This window comes from Ammodytes marinus, assembly GCF_949987685.1.
Source record: "Ammodytes marinus genome assembly, chromosome: 17".
NCBI lineage: Eukaryota > Metazoa > Chordata > Actinopteri > Uranoscopiformes > Ammodytidae > Ammodytes > Ammodytes marinus.
The window spans coordinates 16,710,207-16,735,282 of NC_137221.1; the positions used below are offsets into that span (position 1 = coordinate 16,710,207).

Consider the following 25,076-nt stretch of genomic DNA (forward strand, 5'->3'; position numbering starts at 1 on the left):
TCGTAGAAGGTACGCTGGGGTTTGAAATGCTTGAATCATTAAAAATAATTAGACAGGAAATACTCACTTTGGTGCAGGTAAGATGACGCCCAACGTCCTGTACAAGATGGCTCCGATGACATAGTACATCGGAGACTCTGAATCCAGCTCTGCTTCTGAAACACAGACCATTTTGCGACTGATCAACGCAAATAGGTGCCAATGGTTTCCCTTTAAACACTTCCATAATCACATGTAAATCATGTATCCATCAATTGATTTATTTAGTATTCCACTTTTTATCCCATGGAATGGCAAGGGGTACAAATAAAGATGCGCTGTTTATTTCTTTACGATTTCATACTTGCCATTTTTCAAAAAATAAAACACATACAAAAAACAATAATAAATCCCAGTGCAAAATAGGCTATATCGTGTTTGTATAAGCAATAATACATAACACTTAAATAAAATACAAATAAATGATCTAATTTGACATTTACAATTATAGGCCGGAATTATCTCTCTGAATGCAAATAAATAAAATTGCAAAACACAGCTGTTAGTTTGTGAAGCGGACAAGCACAGCCTTCACCTGTCGCATATCACCCTGCACTTTCAGCTTCATTTACATACTATACTCCTAGGGTGGAATTCACTACATCAAAAAGCAAACAAACAATAAAAAAAGAAAAGGTTATTTGCAGTGCCTTCAGGAGGGCCCCGTGTGACAGCTACATATTCCACACTTAGACCTATTAAGCCTCTGAGTAGAAAAATACCTCAGCTTGGTGTGGGTGGAGAGACACTATTTTTTTCAACTGGTTTGCCTTTAAGCAGCATTGGCGAGATATTCAACATTTTATCTGGCAATCACTGCAAAGCTGAATGACTGGGAGACCTGTGTTATGAACTGACTGTGCATACCGTTTAAGTGATTGCTGTATGAGAAAAATCCATCCTCTTAAAAAATATATTGCTTACTTCTCCTTTAACTTGAGTGAAATAAATCCAATGAAATCCAAGTGTCCACACACCCTTTAGAGTAATGTCCTTCGTCTCAAATGTCCTCGCTGTCTGCCATGTTTCATGGTTCTCTGTTGTTCGTTGCCATTCTCCATCCCACTTGTCAACTTTTCCATGACTTTTCAAAAGTCCTTACTGGCGATGCATTGTCTTCCATCACTCCCTACAGTGTTGTTTCACCCCAACAAAGACCAGGTGCTCCCAAAGAGACGTAGTGTCCCTTTGTAAATGTCATTTTTTTTTTCTCAAGCGGGGATGGCTTGAAAAGAGGCAAGAGAGACAGAAGGGGAAAGTTCATGATGAGAGATGCCATTCTATCTTTTGCCCTTTTAAGGCTGAGAGAGAAGCAGCATAAGCCCACAAAGAGGGTGAGGAGCAGACAAAAAGGGGGAGGGGGCTGACGCTATCAGACATACCGGGGTGACTCATCCCAAAAAATCTGTCCGCCTAAAGATGTAGTACTCAGGAAGAGAGATAGCTATGCAAGACAGATGAGGAGAGACAGCAAGAGCTCTACCATGGAGAAAAAAATAAATGGTGAGACTGTGAGGAGGCAAAATAAAAAATAAATAAAAAACAGATCAAAGTCAGAATGAGAAAGGCCAGTGAGTGTGATGGAGCCTAATTGGACAGCGTCTGCAAAGGCATGCAAATGGGAAATTCAGTGTATTTCGGGTAAATGGTAAATCAAGTGTATGGGTGTGAGTGTGCGCTTTACACTCCTACGTTTGGTTCGATGATTAATGCCACAAAGGCACTCAATCACGAAAACTCTAATTTCCCATGAACAGACTTTTCGTCACTCTCCGCTTTGCCCCGACATCCAAATGATTGGTGGTCAGCTGTAATCCGGCAAAATTGCAAAACCACCAGTCATCAAGCTGCAGACTTTAATATGCCATTTGTCAGTGAAAGATATGCTTGGGAGTTGATGCCGAGAACTTAATTTATGGCTTTAATCAAAGATCGAAAGCCCCCGTTCCAAACATTACCAGTCGCTCTTTTCATTCCTTTTCGAGTTTCTTTCTTCTGCGTGTTTGTACAAAGCACTCACAAATTAGCGATACTTTTTCGCCCACTTGAACGAACCTATAGGGTAATGTGCTCGAGCTCAGAGAAATTAACTGACTGCAGTGCCACCCCTTTTTAAGGGTCAGCGATTGCAGAGCCGTTGAGTTCTACAGAAATAGTTAGAGGCCAATTTGCATTTGTGATATTTTCAAATTCAACTAAAGCTGCAAATGAGGAAGTCAGTCTTTTAACACGTTGTTAGAGACTGGAGTCCCTGTGGTTTGTGTCCCTGCTTGACTAATACGTCAAAGTTAATGGTGCGTAACACTATGCATGTACCAGCAATGGTGCGTTTGAAATATGATGTCACCGCCCGGCTTGTATGCCTCGATGTATGTGTGTGCACGATGGCGTTGAGGCAGATTGAGTGCCTGCATGTGTGTTTGTGAGAGGTAAGCCAGAGACAGTGGAGGGAGAGAGAGAGGGAGTTTGTCACCTCGAAAAGTCAGTGAAGAACAGTCCCTGCCAGTGCCCAGTGAAGCGCTTCATGAACCTATCAATTGGCTGTGTGTATGTGTGCGCAACTGTGTGTACGCACCTGCACACACAAAAGGTGCCGATGGTGCCTTTATGAGCATGTTTAAGCTGCCCATCTGAGATAGGCTTTCATTATGGGCTAAATGAACCAATCAAACTGATAGCAATCAACTGAAGACCCCAAACTCAGCCGACCGCCAATGGGAAGAGTTCCCCAAGGAGGGCCACTAATAAAGCCCTAACTCATAAGGCTGTATGCATCTTGGATAAACCAATTTACCAAATAGCGTATGCTTAAATGGCTACGGCACGCAATGAATATCACATGAGAAGATTGGCCAGGTAAACGTGACGCAGCCGGTCACTTTGATTGCACTACAAGGCACTGCCAGAGACAAAAGACCTTGGCCACCGCACACTATAAGGATAATGGACAAAGGGAACGAGATGGAGGGAAACAAACAACATCAAAGTAGTAAAGTGGAACGGACAGGCAGGATTAATGGAGAAGAAAGAAAAAAAAGGCAACATCACAATGCAGCAGCCAGCAGCAATACACCAAGTCAAGCTAAATCTATACGAAATAAACAACTAACATACAATAAAACAACTCACGGGAAACTCATGAAATGGCGATGTAACATTAAGGTAGATGCTTGGATGGGCAGAGACTGAGGAGAAGAATGATACAACATAAGCTCATTACAGTGTGCATGGTAAAGAGACAGAGAGAGAGATAGGTGAGCTGAGGAGAGGTGCCCTCCCGAGGTCAGCTTACAGGATGTTTTGAACGCCAATCAAAGGAAAGTCTGTGTCATCAGTGAAAGTCACAGGTCAGCGATAGCTCTGCTCTCCCTGCCCACAGTCTCTCTGAACTTTAATTTGGTGCAGGGGGACTCCAAAGACAGGAAGTCTGTGACTGAAATTTCCTGTGGGATGTGACCTTTCCTTGCGTTCGGCGCCTGACACAGTAATTCTCTTAAGAAAGTGAGACACAACTTTCTTCCCCAATCTTTCAAGTCCCTTTGTTGCCCCCCCCCCCCCTCACTACTTTTGCTCCTGTGCTTCCTCGTGTCTTTCTTTCTCTTGATATTTCTCCCGCCTTTATTTTGACAATCACTTTGCTTGTTTCTCTGCCTTCCTTAAAACACCAGGGGAAAACATTTGCAACAGTCAATACTACAATACTAGGGGTTAACTTTTCTCGTGTAAGGCTAAAAGCTTTTCAAGAAGTCTTTCAAAAATTGCACGCACATTTGCTGCTCTTGAGGGGAGGTAACACGTGTCTTCACAGACCTGCGTTACTGAAGAAACCCTCCAGGGCCCTTTTTTACAGTCCAAAGCCTTCTCAGCAGTCGCCTTACAACGCCCTTGAAAACCTTGTTATCTGCTTCCATGAGGGACATCTCTGAGTGTGTGAATTCACACTGGGATAACTTCTCGCCGTGACCTTGGCTGAAGAGAGGGCCAAGTGGGGTGGGGACAGGTCCTTTCGTGTGAAATTCAAGATGGAGACTTCAGGACGACAACTTAACTGAAACTCAGCTCATCGCGGTTACTTGATTCTTTAATACAAATGAGTGTTTGTTTTGATTGGAAAAAGCACCAATGGGTGCAGTCAAAGTCAAGGACCTCACGTTCGTTTTTTTAAATCTTATTTCAAAAGGTGCTATGATTGTAACCAGCTTTTTGTGATATTGTTTTATTTTGCCATATATATGTACGTTGGCACAGCTTTGATAGTCGATTGTCGTTGGGCAGCCATCCGCTAATGGCCTCTCGCTCCTGAGTCGAAAAAAGGTGATGTTGTTTTCTTCACCGGGGCAGGAGTGGATATACCGGGTTAAACAGTAACCACCCGTACGGGGCTCTCTAACAAGTAATGTTAATGCACCCGGCGGTTTTCACAAAAGAAAAATTCAATAGCAGAGCAGAAACCTCACACAGATGATTGGAAAGTGCGCATATGCAGCAAGAGTGGGTGAGGAGAAGAGCTGAAGTTGGAACCAGGAGATCTACACGAGCACTGATTCATCTTGAGTGTGAGCAGCAATACATTTGAGCACAAGCAAAAGTAAACCTGAGTGCAAACTGGAGCAATATGAGTTCTGAGGGCAGAGTTTGAGGGAAAGAATGACAAAATCGGAACGTGGAATCCAAAATTATGTTCTCAAATATTAAGGCCACTCTCCTGAATGAAAGATAGGACAATAACTCCATAATAAACCAGCTGTTCATCACTTAACAAATGTGATGGCCTCAGTTCTTGGACCCTGTTATAACTGCTTGCAGGTCTGCTTGAAAACTGTTTCTAAAACCCAAATTTGGACGAACACATTTTTTAAATCCCTCTTCAGTTCTCCTACCTTCAGTGGGGCTGGTGAAGACCTCTTTAGGGATGTAGAGCTTGTCCTCGGCTGTTCTGGCCCAGTCCTTCATCCCTCTCCTGCCCTTCATGGGGAAGTTGATATCGCTGGAGACTGCTGACACCGGCTCCCGCTGGATGGTTATCACTGGACAAACGAGAGAGAGATATCACACAAACCCCTTTGAAACTCACTGCAGCGCAAAGATGAGGCCGAGACAAAAGGACGACGGTTATGCGATAAGGTGGTGAGCAAAAGTAAATGAAAAGCCCGTAGTGCAGAGAAACAATCCTATCTCGGAAAAGTCCCTGAGTCATGTTCAGTGTTAAAATTCATAAGTGAGGTAAGGCACCTTAAGAAAGAAGAGTTTTGGAAAAGGGAATAACCATTGTTTCAAGCTATAATGCATAACTTTTTCATATAAATGAATATCGGTAAAATATCGGTAAAATTCAATCCATTGCCAAATGAGTTGAGACAAAGTTGATTAAGCCCATCAGCTCCACAAAACTCGCTCTGTATTTCTCAGTATGGCGGCGTTTACTAATTGCTTGTGTGCGCAGGAGCTCAAGACGTGCCTACAAAAGGTTTCAGTTTGTTGATTCTACTGCAAACAACAAACCTGGACGTACAACAGAAGGAATTAAATCCGTGGGAGATCACCGAAGGCTTACCTCAAATAAATACCCTGACAGTATTGATATCACTCATAGGGGTTTCTCATAGGGGCGATGTTACGCACTGTAGCTTTAAATGTCACACGTGGATGGTAAAATTATCCGACCCTAATTCTATACAATATCCAAATAAGTGAATTAGATTGCTGTGGAATAAGCTTGTATCTTTCTCCGTCAGATTTGTATTGGAACTTACTGAGGTTGTTGGTAACCAATAGGAAGCTCTGGAAAGGCTTCTGGGCTTCTCCGATGAGGTGAATGAAGTCTTCTAATATCCTCATCAGCAAAGCAGCACCGGGAGCGACCTTAGGGAGGAGGTTTGAAAGAGTGGTGGTGGTGAGCGTCACTCGCGGTGTCTTCACAATTATAATCCACACAGCCAACTTTCTACGATAAAGTTACCCAGCAGCGACTGACAACTTTTTATTCATTGCATTCCGTAGATTCCCTGAATGTGTGCCACGGCGGTAAACTGTAACCAGGTGGGATACAATATTACATTTGGTGGCTTGTTTACTTTGTCCAGATGGCAAGTAAACACATTCTGACTCAAGGGCATCCCGCTGGGTCATACACAAAAACACACAAGCACCCACGCAAACGCACATACAGGCACACACACACACACACACACACACACACACACACAGGCACACACACACACACACATCTAGGGAACTTGGGACAGTAAAAGGTAAGAATATACAGTATATGGTAAACAGATATATAGGCACATATACAGTAGGGTAACAAAGATACACATAAAAGGCATTACCTGGTGAGCGTCCTCCCATTTCTCTACATTGTCCATGTCCAACATGTGGCTGACTATCTGGAAGAATTTCTGGACACGAAGAAGATGTACTCAGTTGTTAATGCAGCAGTGCCATCATACTGTTTCATCTAATTTGTATGCACTTGCATGCACACTAGGGTGTTAAGCCATCGTCTCCTATTATGTGTTAGCTAACCTGCACCCACCAGCCATTAGTGCTGCAGCAAAACTACAGTTTCCCCTCTGCCGAGTCTAAGTACGGCAGCCATTTGTACAAAATATGAATTGAAGTCTGTCAAATGACTGACTGAAAGCTGGGCCTTTTTCCTGTCTTACAGGCAAAAGAGAGTGAAAAAAAACATCTCCTTTTGAGGCCATAGCAACTGTATAGCTGTAGTTCATTGTTAAGCACACCCGTGCAGTAGCTCTTACCTTGAATACATGTTCAGGCTTTGCAAGTGTTGTGTATTTGTTTGTGGGTGTGTCTGTAACCGTATCATGTTTTGTATGGTTTATGACTAAGGCTCGCCGGCTGCTATGCGCTCACCTGCACGTCGTCGGGAGCTGGGATGTAGGTTGCTCTTTTGAAGGTGTCCGTCACATTTCGCAGAATCTCCGTGGAAAAGAGAAGGTCGCCACTGTAGTAGCTCCTCCTCTGCAAGAGCTCCAGGAGACTCCGTACGATCTGAGACATGCCCTCCCCAGCCAGGGTCCTCTGACCCTTCGCGAGATGCTCTCGTAACTACAATGTGCACAAAGGAGACACAAGTTGACATTGGCACATTTGCTTTTTCGGTAACAAGTGTTCCTATACTCCAAAAAAAATGGAGCTGGTAAAAAAAAATCTGAAACTGCCAAAACCAGACAAACCAAGGATCATGTACTTTTTTTTCTCACTAAGAAATCACAGGAATGTTTTTGGATGTGGGCCGGTGGGCAGACGCTTCAAGACAGGAGTGTGTATGTACATGGTTGGATTTGTGTGCTTGTTCTTAAAATAGGCAAACGAAAGAAGGTCTAGCAGCACACTCAGGCAGAAATTGGATCTCATCACTTCAGAAAAAGAGACAAGGTTTTGTGTGTGTGTGTGTGTGTGTGTGTGTGTGTGTGTGTGTGTGTGTGTGTGTAATGCAAATTAGTAGATGGAGAGAGAGAGCGAGAGAGAGAGAGAGAGAGAGAGAGAGAGAGAGAGCCTGGAAGAACAGGAGATAACAGCAATCACAGAAAATTAATTATTGACTCCTGGTGTTAATGATGGTTTGGGACTGAAGCTAACGGTGCAATCAGCCCCGTCACGCACAATCCCTGACCCCCAATCTCCTTTCCGCCATCACGGCGAAGATGGTTAGAAAAGGGTTGAAGTTCGCGGAGCAGGAAAACAGTCTGTCTGATGAACACAATCATTAGCTATGTTCATTAAGTGATAAGTGTGCCGCACAAAGCTCTGGAAAAAGCTAATTAGAGATACCGGCAAGCCTTGGGTAAAAAATAACGCTCCTATATTTTGAGTTAACTTTTCTTTTTCTTTGTTAATGATAAAAGTTGAACAGATAGAACCTTGACTTACTCCCACATTCAGTAATGAGATGGACGAAGTTTGACGAAGATGAGCTATGACAAAGGGTGATATACTGCGACCCCACTGGTTGATGCAATCTGGAAGAATATACACTTTTTTTTCCCTCCTTGCTGAAGTTAGTAAAAAAAGTAGGGAGCTTTTATTTTTTTAGCCGACGGTAACTTACAGATAAATGTAAATATCTGTATTCAAGTGAGACGCATCTGGCGAAGCTCGGAGGACCCCAGAAAGCAACTCCAGTATTGTCCAGCATGCAGCGACGACTAGCAGATCCTGTAAGAGAAAGAGAGTCAATTACTTTATATAGGGATTGTATCCTTTCATTTCTGGTGCGCATAACATTAAACATACATGATGCAGAACTGGAGATGTCATACTTAAATTACTGACGAAAAAGACACACAACTATCTTGCTTGGATGCTAAAGCCGGCACATACAGTTATTCCCATTTATCAGAACGTTGAGGTCACTGTTACACGGGGCCTGTCGACTTGATGAATTTTTAATCGATTGAGGGGGGGGAAACGAGCACAGCACAATTTACAACACATGAAAAACAAAAGGTCAGTTTTGTAAATTTGCCTTCCCTCGGAGTTAAATATTGTTTGGGATGGTTGCGACGATCAAATATTTCATTTGTAGCAGCTCTTCAATGTTTGCCGGCTCACATGTGCGCACTGTTTGAAGCCTGGCAACCATCAGATACACTGGTGAAAGCTTCCAGAGTACTTTGCTGAGCCTTTTCCCCAGCCAAATAAATGAGCGCTTACCAAACCATGCCTGTGTATTTTTTTTTTAAATAAGTAATCAGTTTATTGAATCTAATATGGTGATAACTAACTTTTTTGTACTGTTTTTGAAAAGTTATAATGCATATTATATATAGAACTTGATGATATTACCGACATTCTGAACCACATCTGCTCTTGGCTTAAATTCTGAAGGCGGGTCTGAAAAAAAGTGTTATTTTTTTTCTGTTCTTGTTTCTGCTTTTAAAAAGATAAAAGGGAACGATCTGGCAGCCATCTGTTTGAGAAACTCTGCATTCTAGATGTCAAAGTACAAGATTGTGAAAAGGAGCACACAAATAAGGCTTGACTGAATTCAAGCCTGACACGCCCAATGTGCTAATTAAAGATGCTCCACTATTATGTGTTTGGAAATGCTACAATTATAACCTGTGTATACCAAAGCCTAACATAATCATACTGATTTTCATGAACTTCAGACATACATTTGAGCATCAAAATGTATCTAAGGAAACCATTTGTTCCAGGCAAAGGAGCAGCATATTGGATTTAGTAGAGTCATTTGGTGTATCTTCATTATACATTATCTTAAAAATTATGTCCTAATGCGCTGTCAGACATTAAAAGCTGTAGCATACATTAAGGTTTGGGGTTGATTTAGATTATGTTAGTTATTCCTCCGTCTTCCATCAGCTGGCTCCACTCAAGCAATGGATATTCTCCTTGGACCAAACAAACCTCTGTTTCACCTGTTGAACATTTTCCTTTCCTTCTTATCTTACTTTCTCTAGCTCTACTTTCGCTAACTACCAGAAGCTAATGAACTTGTGTTGCTCCTGTTGGTTTATGCCTATTGGACATTGTGTGTCTTTGCTTGTTCAATTATGAGTTCCTTTAGGCTCTTTATCTTTCTCTTCTACCCGGCACTTACTTACATGTTTGGGTCTAACAGCTCCAGTTGGACTTTTTCAACTTATTTTTCTCTCAAAGTATGTGCTTCTGTAGATTATTGTTTTGTTTTATTTAACTTAATTTAAGCTAACTCTACTGATGCTAACTACAAGGAGCTAATACACTTATGTTGCTCCTGTTGGATACATTTTTATACGGGAGACTTATCCGTTGGACAATTATTATTTTTTATTTCTAGGGATTTATATTGTTTTAATATTAATTTCTATAGGATCTCTATTTAGTTTCACTCCACCCACGCTGCTTATGCTAACTACAGGGCGCTGATGTAAACCCATGGGTCTAACAAACTTCTGTTGCTACGGTTGGACATGTTGTTACTCTTCTCTGTGAGTATGTGTATCTAGCTCCTCTCTCTTTCACTTTTTCTAGCAATGCTCATTTGCTAGATTGCTCGTTTTGGCCACTAACCTAAGTGCTAAAGTAGCGGTACATTGATAGAGCCAACAAACTTGTGTTGGACATTTGTTGGGCCAATTAAAACATTTTAAGAGGCCAGCTTTTGACAGGTTGGTATCTTTCCCAAGTCTATCTATCCAAGTTTAATTTATGATCTGTCACACGGTTGGAGGATTTTTTTTTTATTGTGTAACGTCGAAACAGCATTGATTTATATTGATAACCCCTGGCCAAACATAAACCCAGATTCACACACGCTTTGATTGAAATTGTGCTAACAGCTTAAACGTAATGTATGCCAAAGGATATTATGTATGACTGACCAGTGGCGTTAGTTGGACACTTGTTGTAGACCGTTTCTCCAGCTGAGGCCCTCTTCCATGACATGGCAAGAAGCTGCTCGTCTTTACATATCTCATGAGGAGCTGTGGAAATAGGCGAAAAAAATACACTGGATAAGTGAAAAAATTAAAATTGTACGCAGTCTAGCAGGCGCACCACAGAAGAAGAAAAAAAAATCACCATGCACACATGCCCACGCTCAAATAGGCCTACACATAGCCGGCGTAAAAAAAAGAAAAAAGGGGAGAAATAAAAGCATGAAAAACAAGATTCAAATCAATGTTCTCCTGCAGTAGCTCCCAATCTTATTCCCTTGTACATTGCTCAGTGCTCCCTCTCTCTCTGTCAGTGTCACTGCCTCAGTACAGTATCTCATTCCCTCTTCATCTTGCTCCCTCTCTTTATTCATCTGTTTCCCCCCCTCTCCCTATAGCTCTCTTTCATAACCCTGATGAAAAAAATAAAACGGGGGGGGGAGAGCACTGTGAAGATATTCTGAGGGGGCAGACCAGTGTTGGCAGAGCCGATGCAGAGAGATGAAGAGGGATGGAGAACAGTGAGAGAGAGAGAGAGAGAGAGCAATAGATAGAGAGAAAGAAAGAGAGAGAAAAATATGATGTGATGTTCCCCCTGCAATGCCAACAGACAACATCCTCGACTGGTGCAAAAGAGGCCTGAGAGCCCTGCTCAAAACCAAAGGGGTCATTGTGAAGGCGGCATTCTAAAGTTAATCTAATGTGTAGCCGTGTCAGAGCTCAAGGCAAGCAGGTACAAACGTGGCGGTTAGGCTTGTATAGCATAAAAATACTCTTGCATATTCACGCGAACTAGAAGGACTGTAGGCCTCAAGTCAAGAGGCATATGTATTCAACCACACCGAATTCTTCAGAGACTGTCGTTGAACTTCTAGCCCCTCTGAGTCTAACAGAGAAATCAGAGTGCAAGTAAACACATTCTAAAGAGGAGAGGTATGCTGTAAGAAGATCAAGCGGATATAATCAAAGCGTCAGCAACAAAAATGACATGCAAGATATATGAAGATGTAAAAACGGACGGGTGTCGACAGGGCAGGACCAACAAAAGGCAAATGTTAGAAGAGTGCAGCTCTCAAATTGCGCTAGAAGTATTTGGCTGTGGTGCAAACCACTGGGAATAACTTCCACTCTGTATGACAATCACTGTGTGCACACACACACACACACACACACACACACTGTGTTGTCTATGCCAGGGATCCACTAGGAGAGGCATGCAGAGAAATGCAGCCACACAAAAAAATAAAAAACGTGTATTTGGTAAAAAGTGTTTACCCAGACTTTTCAAGCATGAATAATACATAGGCCCACACCAGCTTATATACTAGTAGTACTTCTCTCATCATTTTCTCAGCTCTCACACACATACACACAACCAAATAGCCACTGACCGGGGCATTTCTTCTCGTTACAGGCGCGAACCTCCTCTCCCGAGCCGTCGCAGGGGTAGCCTTGTACTCCGGTGCCCTCGCACATCCGAAAGCGACGTTGCCAACCAGAGTCACAGGTTTTGCTGCAGAGACTCCAGTGGTTCCAGCTGCCCCAGTTACCTCCTCCTATAGAACAAGAGCAGACATACAAAATAAAACCAGAAATGCTCTTCAGTGGTGAGGGATAGCTTTTTTTCCCCTATTAAAAATGTACACAAACAAATGTAGAAAAACAGACTTTGTTCTGTAATAAATTAGAACATGTTTAATGAAAATTATATATTTAATGGCTAAAAAAATATTAAAATAAAAGATTTATAAAAATAAACAGGCAATTTAAGGAGTGGAATGGAATGAGAAACTAATTGGAAGTGTCTTTGAACAGTACATTAACGTTACCACTCTGAGGCAGCAGTTTCTAAACTTTAGAGCAGCACACCAATAAAGTCAATACTACTGTATCTGGGGCCTGGGTTCGTTAAAAACACACTGTTTTATTTTCTCCTCCGGATGAAACAGACTCGCGAGCCAAACTGGGTCCCAACAACCAACCCACAAATGACATGGTACGGATCCCGTTAGATGATGCATGTTCCATGTTTGCATAATTGCCAGCATGTGAGAACAATGTGATGCAATTTGAAAAAAAAAACTAAAAAATAATTCATATATGTGTGCCTTACCACCACAGGAAGGGTTGCTGCAGTCTCTAGTCTCCTGGTGCTCGCCCTTACACTCTGCCCAGCCGTGCACCGACGCACTGCAGCGCCTCTGCCTCTGCTGCGTGCCCGCGTTACAAGTCACACTGCAGCCCGACCACGGACCCCACTCCAACCACTGGCCCTCCACTGTACGGATATAGGGAGGAGGGGAGGGGAGAGGAGGGGGGAGGAGAAGGGGTAGCATATGTGGAGAGACAGGGGAACGGATGGAGGTGGAATGGGAGCAGATTTTGAGTGACACGGGATAATCGGGGGTTGAATTGATTCAGATTTTTGAAAGACAGGAAAGAAGATGTAAGGGGAAAGGAAGGTGCAAAGAGAGAGAGAGAGAGAGAGAGAGAGAGAGAGAGACAGAGAGAGAAGACACAGAACAGAGAGAGTGAGTATAGGCTAAGAGTTAACCGGATATAGTACGAGTTAAGATGGAGAAAAAGATACATTACAGAAGGCTTTACGGTTTGTTTTTCCATTTTTTGCAACAACAAAAAAAATATATTTCCAGCCGAATTTTTAAATAGCTGATTACAATTCCTTTCATGCTTTTGTTTTGAGTTCGCCCAGAGTATACAGTCAGTTACAGTACGTGTTCATTCAGGGTGTTATTAAGAAAGGCACCACGATTCAACCCTTGATTGGTGTTTGTGTAGAAGAAGGAGATAAATAAAAACAAATGAAACAATTTTAAATTCAATCCCATAAGACGATGCGTGAATACCAAAACAAACGAACCAAAGCCTAGTCGCATGCACGGGTGTAATCAGAGTCTCCGTTGTCCCCCTTTTAATGGTGGGGTGTTGCTGGATAAATTAACTGTATATAATAACAATATATTATATAAATATCTAAAAACACGCAAGCAATTATGATAATTCAAAAGAAAAATGACATGAAAAAAAAACGCTCCATGGAGCTGAGGAGCGCAGAGTTGGGTGAAAATACTCTGTGGGGGTTTATTGCTGCACGTGACACCTTTCACATTATGAAATCATTTGATTAATTATATATAAAAAAATATTGTGAAGTGCAGCTTTAAATTTTGATTATGACGGGGTTTAAAGTTTAATTATAATTCAATCTCTCTAATGTAACCGTCAGTCATGCCAAGACCATTATTTTTGTGTCTAGTGATTAAATGTGTCTTGAAAAGAAATATATATTATGTATGTTATTAGAGTTACGAGTACTTTTTGAAAATGTGTGGAATGGATTAAGTTATGGGGTTACTGAGTCACATTAATCGTAACAGGCTACTACAGTTTTACATGTGAAAAAGAGAGGAAACCTGTCAACTTAGAACCAACCTCTTCAACTATCCTGGGACATTTTGAAGCTGCGTAGCCATTGATGCTGTTGGGTTTTGCACGGTAGCCTGTCTACTTGGCTCTGTATTAACAAGAATAGCAATTCAATGTGAGGACTGTTCTTGTTTGGACCTCAGAATGATATATTGAGGCCCACTCTCTACAAACGGGGGGCTTTAAGTAACAGAGAAAGTGAAGTACAGTGCAGTAAATGTATTTGTCTGCTTCTCCCTAGTGGGAAAGCATTGCCAACTCTCCTCTGTAATGTGGTCAATCACGCTGTGTGTGTGTGTGTGTGTGTGTGTGTGTGTGTGTGTGTGTGTGTGTGTGTGTGTGTGTGTGTGTGTGTGTGTGTGCCACTGGTGCAGTGTTCCAACTATAGCCATGGCCGGCAGTGCTTTGGTGCTTCACACACACATAGAACTATAGCTTTGTACTAGAGCGTTAGTGCCAACGTGACATTTTCCAAGTCCGGTCCCGAGCAATTAAAGTGACAAGTCTAAAATGGCTTCCAGAAGAGGGATGATCCCAAAAGTGAATCTGTGATGTGTAGAGACTCTCCTCATCTTGCCATTTACGCTGAAACACTTGTTCCTCAAATACATGACATACAATTGCACAAAGATATTGGAAAAAAAAATGGAATAGGTTTCATTTTCAGTTTGTGTCAAAAACAAATAGTATTACCCAAGGCATTTACAGCAACATTTGTACAACATGTGCACACTTACAATGAAATCGTTTCAATCAACCCCAGGAACAACTGCACGATACATTCAAGCAGCATTAGCGAAACATACAATATATTCAAAGAGATTTCCCTGCTGAAAAAATAATAATATGTACATATTTACATATTGTACTAAAGCAGGAAGTTTACATGGTTGCTGATAGGAGACTATTTTCTATCCAAAACCACAACATATTATTTTGCTGTGATGAAGACATAGTCATGAATATATGTATATGCTTGGGAACGACCTGACTGTTTATATTGTGAGTATTACGTTTATGTGTAAATGAACTTCCGAGCCAGCTCTCTGCCTACACACGAGTGCCTTTTAACTATTGACATTATAATGCTGCTTCTTATAGCTCCATGGAAGGTTTGGACATGTTCACATTCATTATTAATGTATGACTGCTGATAGCCTTTATTTGATGCAAAAGCCGCCATGATAACACATGCAGCTCTGCCCTGGTATAAATGTATGTATGTTTGATGTGTTAGCTTAGCACCTGTCAAACATGGGCAATAAGACGCTCTGAAGAGAAGTAAGGAATTGTCATGAAAGAGTCGGATTTGTTAGAATTCAAATAGCAGTATGTGGTCTGAGTATATAGCAGTGAAAACCAACCGCTGAGATACATACACAAACACGCGTGTACACAAACGCATGCACACACGCACACACACGCACACACACAAACATACATATAGAGATCCTGCAAAGTTATATTCTCTATGCATGGACGCTTGGCACAAACGGCCAATGCCTATGTATTTATCATTTCAAAAGGACAATTGCCTTTGAACTCTCAAAAGCCCATTGAATCCGTTTTTATAGATTCACATATTTATGCTCAAATGCATAAAAACCATGAAGACACATACACAGAATTCCCTAAGGCCTTTGAAGGACGAGCCTTTCTCTGAAACCCTCTCTTTGCAGCACTGTTCCTAAAAACAGCATGGCAAAACATCCAAGAGGCCATCCCTTTGGATTACAACGTCTCCCCTTCTCCTGACATTTTTTTAAAAACATAACTTTGCACCCTTTTTATCTAGAAATAGGCAATGGGTGTGTTTTATTTAAATATGAACCTTTTATAACCCTTGCTTTGAAAGAATATACATGTAAATACTGTATATATATTCAGGATGTATACCTGTATATAGAGATAGAAATGGGCTCCAGCAGCAGTCAAATAAATATATGTATCTTTTACCGGGGGACAATGATACAGGATTCTTTGCCTCAGCAGTAATAAATAAAAAGCACTTACCCTGTGATAATTGCTCAGCCTGTGAGTGATTTCATACTATACAAGCGTACACACGCACTCGCACTGTGACCGAAATCAATGCAGGATAAAAAATAAAGGGTTATTATTCAGAAAGCATGCCACCGCTTGTGTTATGAACCATCTAATGTTTTAGTGCTGGCGCGTCCGTGGATGCCATTATTCCAACATTATTATGCAGGGACTATTTATATTCTGCCAACACAGAAACACATGGAACACAATTAAATCACTGAAATTAATATTCCCTTTTCGATGTCAGTGCTTTCAAAGTAAGTGGTTTTCTAAAGGGACATGTTAAAAAAAATTGAAAATTAAAATTTGCACAGGGACTATATAACACATGTTTGGAGTACACGTTGAGTATTGAGATGTCGAAAAGGCCTAATTTTCCAGGCTAAAACTTATGCCATATTAAATGAGTAAACGTTGTTATTCATATACAAGTTGAGGTCTAGAAAGCTGCTCTCTTAGTTTTTTCTTCCAATTCGCCCGCCACTGTTTCTTCGGTGCCTGCTCTATTGAGACGTTATTTCAATCACTGGTCACCAACGGCAACCTGATAAAGAGGTTTCAGCTGGACAGACAGAGAGCGAGATTGGAATAAAAGTCCTGAGGTATATATACCCTTGACACCAGAATGAGATGGGTCTGCAGCACCACTGGCTTATTGCTGTTCTTGATACGGTAGGCTATAGACCTATAACAGGTAATCTCAGAGACAATAGACTGGGAGCTCCGCTGAAGGACTGCTCGGCAATCTAAACCAAGCCGACCGTGGACGAAGCACAGAGGGCCAATTTAAGGTCTTTGTGCTACACTATATACGGTACCCCTTCCGGATGTGAGACTTTACATTAGGTGAAATATGGAGTTGAAAACATTAGTGAAGAGTTAGAGCAGCAAGCATGCACAGGCAGGGATGGTGGCGATGATGTCGGCATACACACAATCATTGTAAGAAGTTATGATATCCCCAACAGGTTAAATAGAACTGTTTGCATTGTGTAACATGTGATACATATGTAGCAGTAGTGAAGGTACCTGTACACATATACATACTAGATCCTCTCTACAACAGCAGAAGGTCAAAAGGTGAAGTTGAGTGAACCGTGGAAGAACAAGACTGGTGCGTTGTGCTGAATGCTAATATTAGCATGCTAACACGCACAGAATGACAAAGCTTATATTCCCATCTTCAGCAGATTCCTATTTAAAAATGTTCTATTTTCCGTTTAGCATAATGATGGCACCAGTGTTGTTGCAATTCATCTGAAGTTTATGGCAATCCATTCATTATTTTGGCTACACGGGGGAATTTGGGGAATCAACTCAAGTCGCCATCCTCAGGGAGCTGTCAGTACAAAATTTGATGGCGATACATTTAATTGAGATTTTCAGTCCGAGTGAATAGAAATAACAGATAAAAAACAACACAAATGAATAAAAACATGAGCTTGTTACTGCGTCCTATACATTACATTAGTCAACAAAGTCATTCATTTTGCTGAACTGATTCATAATTTGATTTTATTTAGATGCAATTGCCCCGGGAATGGCCTCTGCAGCCAGCTTTGAAGCCACCAATTTGTTAACACTTCTGAAGTTATTTTCACCATGGCAGTCGGAAAGGACCAATATCCTACACTTATAGTTATGGGAGGCTGACATGTACAATTTTTCTCCACTCTGCGTCTTCTAATTACTGTCTGCACGGATGTGATACGAATGCAGTATTAGCCCACATTATGGCAGAAGGAGCGAGACACAAGAAACACAACATCTGAATGCAAATGCAAGTGAATGCAAGAGCTGTTATGGTAACCAAGTTTGTTTTTTTGGTTAAGATTTATGTGATTTGGAAGGAAAAGCAGTAGAGGAATGAATATGTGGGGAGAGACAGAGAGACACAGAGAGAAAGACAGAAAGAGAGAGAAAGAGAGAGAGATAGACTTGGTGTATAATGCAAATGGGGATGGTACTAACCAGGGCACACTGCTATGTTGCAGAGTTTGGTCTGAGTCTCGGGCCGGCAAGCCACGGCGGCCGCACCTCCGTTCACACACTTCCTGGTTCGCGTCCTGGAGCCCCGCCCACAGGTCGCGGAGCACAGACTCCATGACGACCACTCCTCCCACAGCCCATGCACTGCAAACACCCACACAAGGCACACAACATGGGGATGGGGGGATGGAGGGATGAGGGAGGGAGGGAGCGCAGCAGCATCCCATCGCAGGCAAGAGGGGTTAGAGAGTGAGAGAAACATGAGATATTTTATATGAGTCTGAGCACATTCCAAAACAAAACATGAATCCAATTACAGAGGAGAAGAAGAAACACTGAGAATGAAGCAGTGCATGTACATGTTAAACTACATGAAAGAAGGTAAGGAATGGACACTAGCATTTTGAAGTCATGCAAGCTATAAGCAAAGCAGAGCAGCTTGGGTCATGGCAATGGGGGAAATGAACATGGCAAGTTTTCTTTGTGAGATTATCTGGGCTTCCAGTGACTATATATATAGTCAACCAAGGCATCAAAAGACTCCAGTGACTTCAAAACACCAAGTAAAGAATTAAGTTTCTCCTCTAATTTTCCCTTCCTTCCTTCCTTCCTTCCCCCTTTTTCTTCTTCTTTGCAACTCTCATCCCAACTCATCAACAGTTGGAGTTGAAATTAATAGAAATAGAATAATAGATGAGCATTGGCGTCGAGCGGAAAACAAGTTTGCGATAACGAACGTGATTTATGGGACTTCTCCTGTGATGCTGCTTTGTTGACCGTTAGTTCTGGTTGGAACGTGTTTCTACTTGATCTGTGTTGCGGCTTTGTGACACTGACACACACACACACACACACACACACACACACACACACACACACAATGCATAATACATCATTTCTGAAATCATTTGGTGGCGTCTGACCTGCAGTTTAGTGCGAATTATGATAGAGGCAGATATTAAAAGGTGGAGTCAGCGACTCTGGAGCACGCTTGTTGTCAAAATCTCTTTTTTTTTTATCAAAAACAGTGAATATCTCCTCACAATCCGCTACCTGTGAGTACTATGTGAGCGCTGAAGGTAGAATATCTTGAGATTTTTCACTGATTTTGATCTCCAGAATCGCTGACGGCACCTTTGAAGGGAAAACAATGCTTAGAAGTGTCAAGGAGAAAGAGGTATACAATATGAATGAGGATCAGTTGATACGCATCTCAAAGGGGAGAATATAAAAAAAATATATGTATGTATTAAAAAAAAATATGCTTGAAAAGTTTGAAAGACTGAAATGAGAATTTGAAAAAAACCTTTTCAGCTATAGGCACGTCGAAACAGATTGAAGAGAGCCAGATTTGGATGGATGCCGGAAAGAACGATAGAAAGGGGGATGTAGAGAGGGGAAGGGTGCAAGAGAGAGAGAGAGAGAGAGAGAGACAGCATGGATGGAGATTGCTGGTCCTGTATTGAGCAAAGCTAAATAAATCATGGGTTTAAATAATTAAGTCTACTCTGTGAAGGAAATCTCAGAGGAGCAAGAGCAGAGGGATATGAGAGAGGGCGAGAGAGAGAGAGAGGGAGGGGACTGTGGGATTAAAGAGTACAGATATATGGAGAGCTGTTAAATAATATCCCTAAAGTCAGCAACACATGGTGTCTGTGTGTCTCCGAGCTACCGTACAAAGTGGCTATATGTTGCTTGTGGCGGGGATAAGAGGAGAGAAGCAACAGGCCTGTGTCCATTGATAAGCACTTGTGTCGCTTTTTTGTTGCTAATTTTAATGAAATGCTTTTTTCTCATGAGCTCTTACGTGGGCTTTTGCTCAAGTGGAGTCGGCCACATCGGCTGCTCTTAAGGGAAAACTGTAGCCTTCAGTTATAATGGAAGTGTTTACTAAGTAAGGACATATGAACCATTACATTTAAATGGGATACCGTCACACAAATACGTTTTTTTCTTTTAACTTCTAACATAGGGAGGAGTTGATGAAATGAAAAAATGCATGCTCACTAAATGCCAACTTCACCCAGGTTTACTCCTCATGTAAAAGGATAGAAATACAGTACAGGTTTGTTTACTGTAAGGCTGGTTGTGAAGTTATAAATACTGTATGCGGCTAAAACTTTCAGCGCTTTCTCGTTATTGCCATATATAGTAAATAGTAATAAAAAGTTATTGCTAGCTTAGATGTTTTTAAGTTGTACTGGTGCAAAACAAATTTGAATATGTCAAGTGGTTACTATAAGACCTAACGAAGAACTTCTACACATAACCTTGTTGCATTTGTCATTGATCTGAAATGTTTCAGTGCAGCGTGTGGCTGTGTGTAGAGTGCAAGCCAAAATATTCTGCTACTATAAAACATGAAACAAAACTGCTTATCATAATGTATTTAATTGAATGTGATGGAAATAAGTAATTGGGGGATATCTAACTGTACAATATTGTCAGAACAGCAGTGGCGGCTCCTGACAATAATCTCAGGGGGGGCAATTGTTGCCATGATGGGAAATATGACCCAAAATTAACCTAAATCAGATAGCATATGACAATGTCATATTGTATTTAACTGTTTGTTTTTCCTGTTCATCTGGCATAACCACTCTGGCAACATTAGACAAGCATTGTACTGTACAGTATTTTTGGAAATTAAGTTAGTTAATTTCTTGAATAAAATTATTTTAGCTCTAAAATGATTTAATTATCCGGCTGTGGCCATCACAGATAACTTGTCATCTACCAGTGTGCTCCTCAGATAGGCTTCCTTTAAAAGTTAGGAGACCAAAATGGATGCTGGCATAGCATGTGCAACATTAACAGTGCTAATCATCACATTGGTTTGGGTTACTACTGTCTACAGCACTTGGTAGGCGGGTTTATGTCGGACGGTGAAAGCAGCTGTCAGCTAAACGACGATCAACAGCTGATCGCCGTTCAACAGCCGAATAGCTGTTGAACGGCGCTGGCTCGTATATGCAGATTGAAGTTTAATGTTTGTTTTACCTTTTCTGAGAGATGATACATAGGGGTGACACCCAAAGTTATCCATGCGGTCTCTGTGCTGCCATCAGGATGGATAAAAAGCCAGTATACCGTCCATAATCATCATGCAGCGGCAGCAGGACAGAGCGTTAGCGCATTAGCATCCTGCTAGCCTCGTTAGCCGTTCAAACGAGCCCCGTGAAAATCCGCGTTTATACGATCCCCCAATCCATCTTGGTAGATACTTGCTTGATGGTTACATTTTGTCTGGGAAAGACCTAGTCCGAGTCCGATCAAGTAAGTAGCTTGCCAGCCTAGCCTGAGTTGATATAAAGTTGTGTTGGTCTTGAATGTGACCGCTCTGGGCTGCATACTGGACATGTGACTGTATCAGTCACTGTAATTGGTTTATTGTTTACTGTACGTATGACGACAACACGTTAGGGCGAGCACCCCCGGAACCCATAGAGATTGTATTGCGAAGCCTGCAGTTTGAAAAAAAAAAGTTTTACATTGATGTCTATGAGAGCGCTGGGGGCGATTTTCAACCAGCCCGACATCGCCCCAGAGTGACGGTACAGAGCACAGACGCTGATTGTACAATGATATTCAGACTTAGATGCAGGTAAAAACTGTATTGAAATCATAAATTATGATTATTAATACAAAAAAAAAAAAAACATCATTATTATTCATTATTATATTTTTGTTTTTTGCTGATATGGCTCAAGGAGGGCGTCGCCCTATCGCCTTCTTTGGGCGAGCCGCCACTGCAGAACAGTCAAAAAGTAAATCAAATGCCGAATAGAGAAATGCTATACATGAAAAATGTCAGCCTATAGTTTTGATATATTTTTTCATTTCTTTTTGACTACTACATGGTTTGCCGTTACAACATTACTTATTCATACAAATCGAAACTCCAGCTATCAAGCTCAGTACCAGTGAAGCCGGAATATCTGACTGCACAAATCCAATCAATTTGCCAAGAAAATCAAGCTTGGAGCAGCTTTGGGACTAAGACACACTAAAAGAAAAAAAACATGAATTGGAGAGGAGGTGGGGGGGGGGGGGGGAGGGCGAGTACACACAGATAAGCAAATTAAAGAGCAAAATACAATATGAAAATATCTTCAGATAGAGGAATTAGGATTGTTCAACAGCACCCATTCGAGGGCCACTAAATAATACAGCATCCAGTGTTATTTCCAGTCGTAAACAAAGCAGCACGGGGACATGGTATGGTATAACATGTGATGCCTATCTTTACAACAACATGCATTTACATAATACAGCATGGTCTTTTAGTTCAACTGTGAACATTAAAGGGGATTCTTTATTGCCACCAGGGCTGCAGTCTCAGAGGGAGGTAGAAAAAAGAGCATGTTTACAGCTGCAAGCGGAAAAGGGGGAAAAAGAAGAAAAAGTATGAAGTGAACAAACTGATCAGTGCCTTAAACTCAAAGTGACTGATGATCGGTGATGGAACACTCGGTCAAAAGAAAATATCAAGTTTGTGAACTCCAGAAATTCAGCTTTGTGAGAGGTAGGCTACTGCTGTAGAGTATAACTATGCAGCGGAAAAAATGTAAAAAAGATAGTGAAAGGACGCACAAGGACTTAACCGGGCTTCTGATTCAAATGCATGTAAGCTCAGATAAAAGAACATTAAATGTCCATTCCTACCCTATCTTTATTTAAAATATGCACAAAAACACACACACACACACACACACACACACACACACACACACACACACACACACACATTAAATTCACAGCAACACACAGAACAAGATTATGTGTAATGAGGATGCATGAATTCTCTACGTCTTATTATTAGTTATTATTAAAATGAAGATATCAATGTGTAATTACTTATTTCTGGCTTTTTAAAATGCGCTATACATATGCATGTACTTTCTCTTTAATTAGACACATGCATCATACTGATCTTAAGGGTTACCATCATTTGCAGCAATTTAATCTGGGGTCATACAGCACAGCATGGCTTCATTATTTAAAACTATGTATGTGTGAGTGTGTGTGTGTGTATAAAATTTGCCATGTGCACGAGACTGCCATTGTTTCATGACTGCATTCTCGCATGCACCCCACAGTTTTGTGCTTGAATGGTTACTGGAAGCGTGGTGTTGGCAGCGTTTGACTACGCACTGTCCCAGACATACTGTATTCATAATGCACCATTGTTCCACACCATGTTTTAAATGTCACTGAATCTATGGCAAATGAGCAGTAGCTAAATAGAACAGAACTGAGGGTTAGTACTTTGTGCGCTTTGGGGCATGAACGCCATATACTTCAGCGCATATTTAAATAGAAAAAAGTTAATTTGCCAGACCAATTACTGCCTAGTTTGCTTTGTCAAAGAGCCAGACCGTTACTTAAAATTGATTATCTGTATCACCTTAATTTAGGACTTTAACCCATGAAAAAACGAGAGGGGGGGAAAAAAAAGACCATTTTCACTTCATTGGTTTTCTGTCTAAGCTACTTTTCTCTGATGTTCCACACACACACACACACACACACACACATACACACACACACACACACACACACACACACACACACACACACACACACACACGGGCCTGGAGCTGTATCCACATAGACTCACACTGATACTCCTAACTCCTAAATCCTGCACAAACAAATGGAGTGAATGGTAAAAAGCGCAAGAGAAGTGTATGGCAATCCCCATCTACCATATTAAGTATGCAGACTGCATTCTCCTCACCTCGGGATACTGTTGGAGAAACCGTGAAAGCTTGTGCTCACTGACACCTGTGTGCATTTTGATGTTTGTATTTTGAGTAAGCGAGGTAAAAACGTAGGCAATGCCATTCTGTGCGAGACTGTCCCTACTGTATAATATACAGCAAGTCAGAGTGGACTGAGGGTCTTGGCCATTGATATACTAGGTCACTTCGTCTGACAAAAATATCAGATACGTGGCATTGACATCTCTACTTGAGATGGTACAGACGGACCACAATGCAGAGCAGAGGCGTCGGAGCACCATTTTCGATTGTTTAGAAGACCTGAATGTGTAATTTAAATCCCCATCTACCATATTAAGTATGCAGACTGTATTCTCCTCACCTCAGGATACTGTTGGGAGAAAACTGTGAAAGCTTGCGTTCACTTACACATTTGATGAGTGTGGTTGTGAGTAAAGGCAGATGAAACAGAGGAGGCTGTTCCTTCAAAAAACATTTCACTTGCAGATCTGTCAGATAAAATCCGGAAGTCGGTGAGACTTGGCCGTCGTGTTCCATACAGCCGATTTTTTAAAGGCAAGGCTCATGATTGTATGCATGAGCTGTGCCTGTGTAAGTATGCTCAATTTACTCGGAAAAACTGAGACCAGACTGGCGTTGTTGAATTTTGGAGCATTTCATTTTTAAGAGAAGGCCTATGGGCAAGGTAATTGAAATTCAGAGTGTTACGTTAGAATGTTCAGTGTCAATTTGTATAGTATTTGAGGTACAAAATTGTGATGTTAGTGACTGAATTTAAATTGAAGTTATTGCAGTCCTGGTGTGTGTGTGTGTGTGTGTGTGTGTGTGTGTGTGTGTGTGCGTGCGTGTGTGTGCCTGCCTATGTCTACCGTACTACAGTATATGTTTGTTTTTGATTCCCCATCCGACCTGGGGTGTACACAGGGCTTTGGTCGGCGCGGCAAAGAGATTAGAAAATCAAACAAGTGTGAATGACTGTATACCCCAAATTAAGTCAAAGTAAAAAAATAAAAAAATTCAGAAAAGTCAATCAAATGAAGTCCATTGAACCCTTGTATGTGTATTTGCTGCAGCCGCCCCCACATTCCCGACTCTACTTTGAATTTGTTGCGATCCACATTTCAGGCGATTCCCTGGGGTGGCCCTTTTACCCCTCCAGGGCCACGTCAGGAAACATCAGAGGAGTGTGTGTGTGTGTGTGGAGGGGGGGGCGGGGGGAGGAATGAAATAATAAACGGAACATAACACAGCAACCAATATTCCATCAAAGCGGCGGCTGAGGATATTAATATCGACACTGAATGGAAAATGAGGCACTTAGACATACAAATCGCGTCGGGGGCCATTTGCATAAAAACAAGATTAGCATATGCAGCGACAGGGAAGGAAAATGTTCCTCTCA

General features: G+C 41.5%; 1 protein-coding gene across 1 annotated transcript in view; it reads right to left on the reverse strand.

The window, feature by feature from the left end:
• Positions 1-25,076, reverse strand: part of adgrb2 (adhesion G protein-coupled receptor B2) — a gene marked incomplete at both ends in the record, with an annotated part of 141,111 nt that overhangs the window by 75,074 nt on the left and 40,961 nt on the right. The window contains 10 exon segments of the mRNA XM_080045755.1: positions 68-147; positions 4,891-5,066; positions 5,793-5,901; positions 6,372-6,440; positions 6,919-7,113; positions 8,117-8,223; positions 10,395-10,496; positions 11,840-12,004; positions 12,562-12,726; positions 17,913-18,074. Of these exon segments, the coding sequence (XP_079901881.1) occupies positions 68-147; positions 4,891-5,066; positions 5,793-5,901; positions 6,372-6,440; positions 6,919-7,113; positions 8,117-8,223; positions 10,395-10,496; positions 11,840-12,004; positions 12,562-12,726; positions 17,913-18,074 (1,330 nt within the window).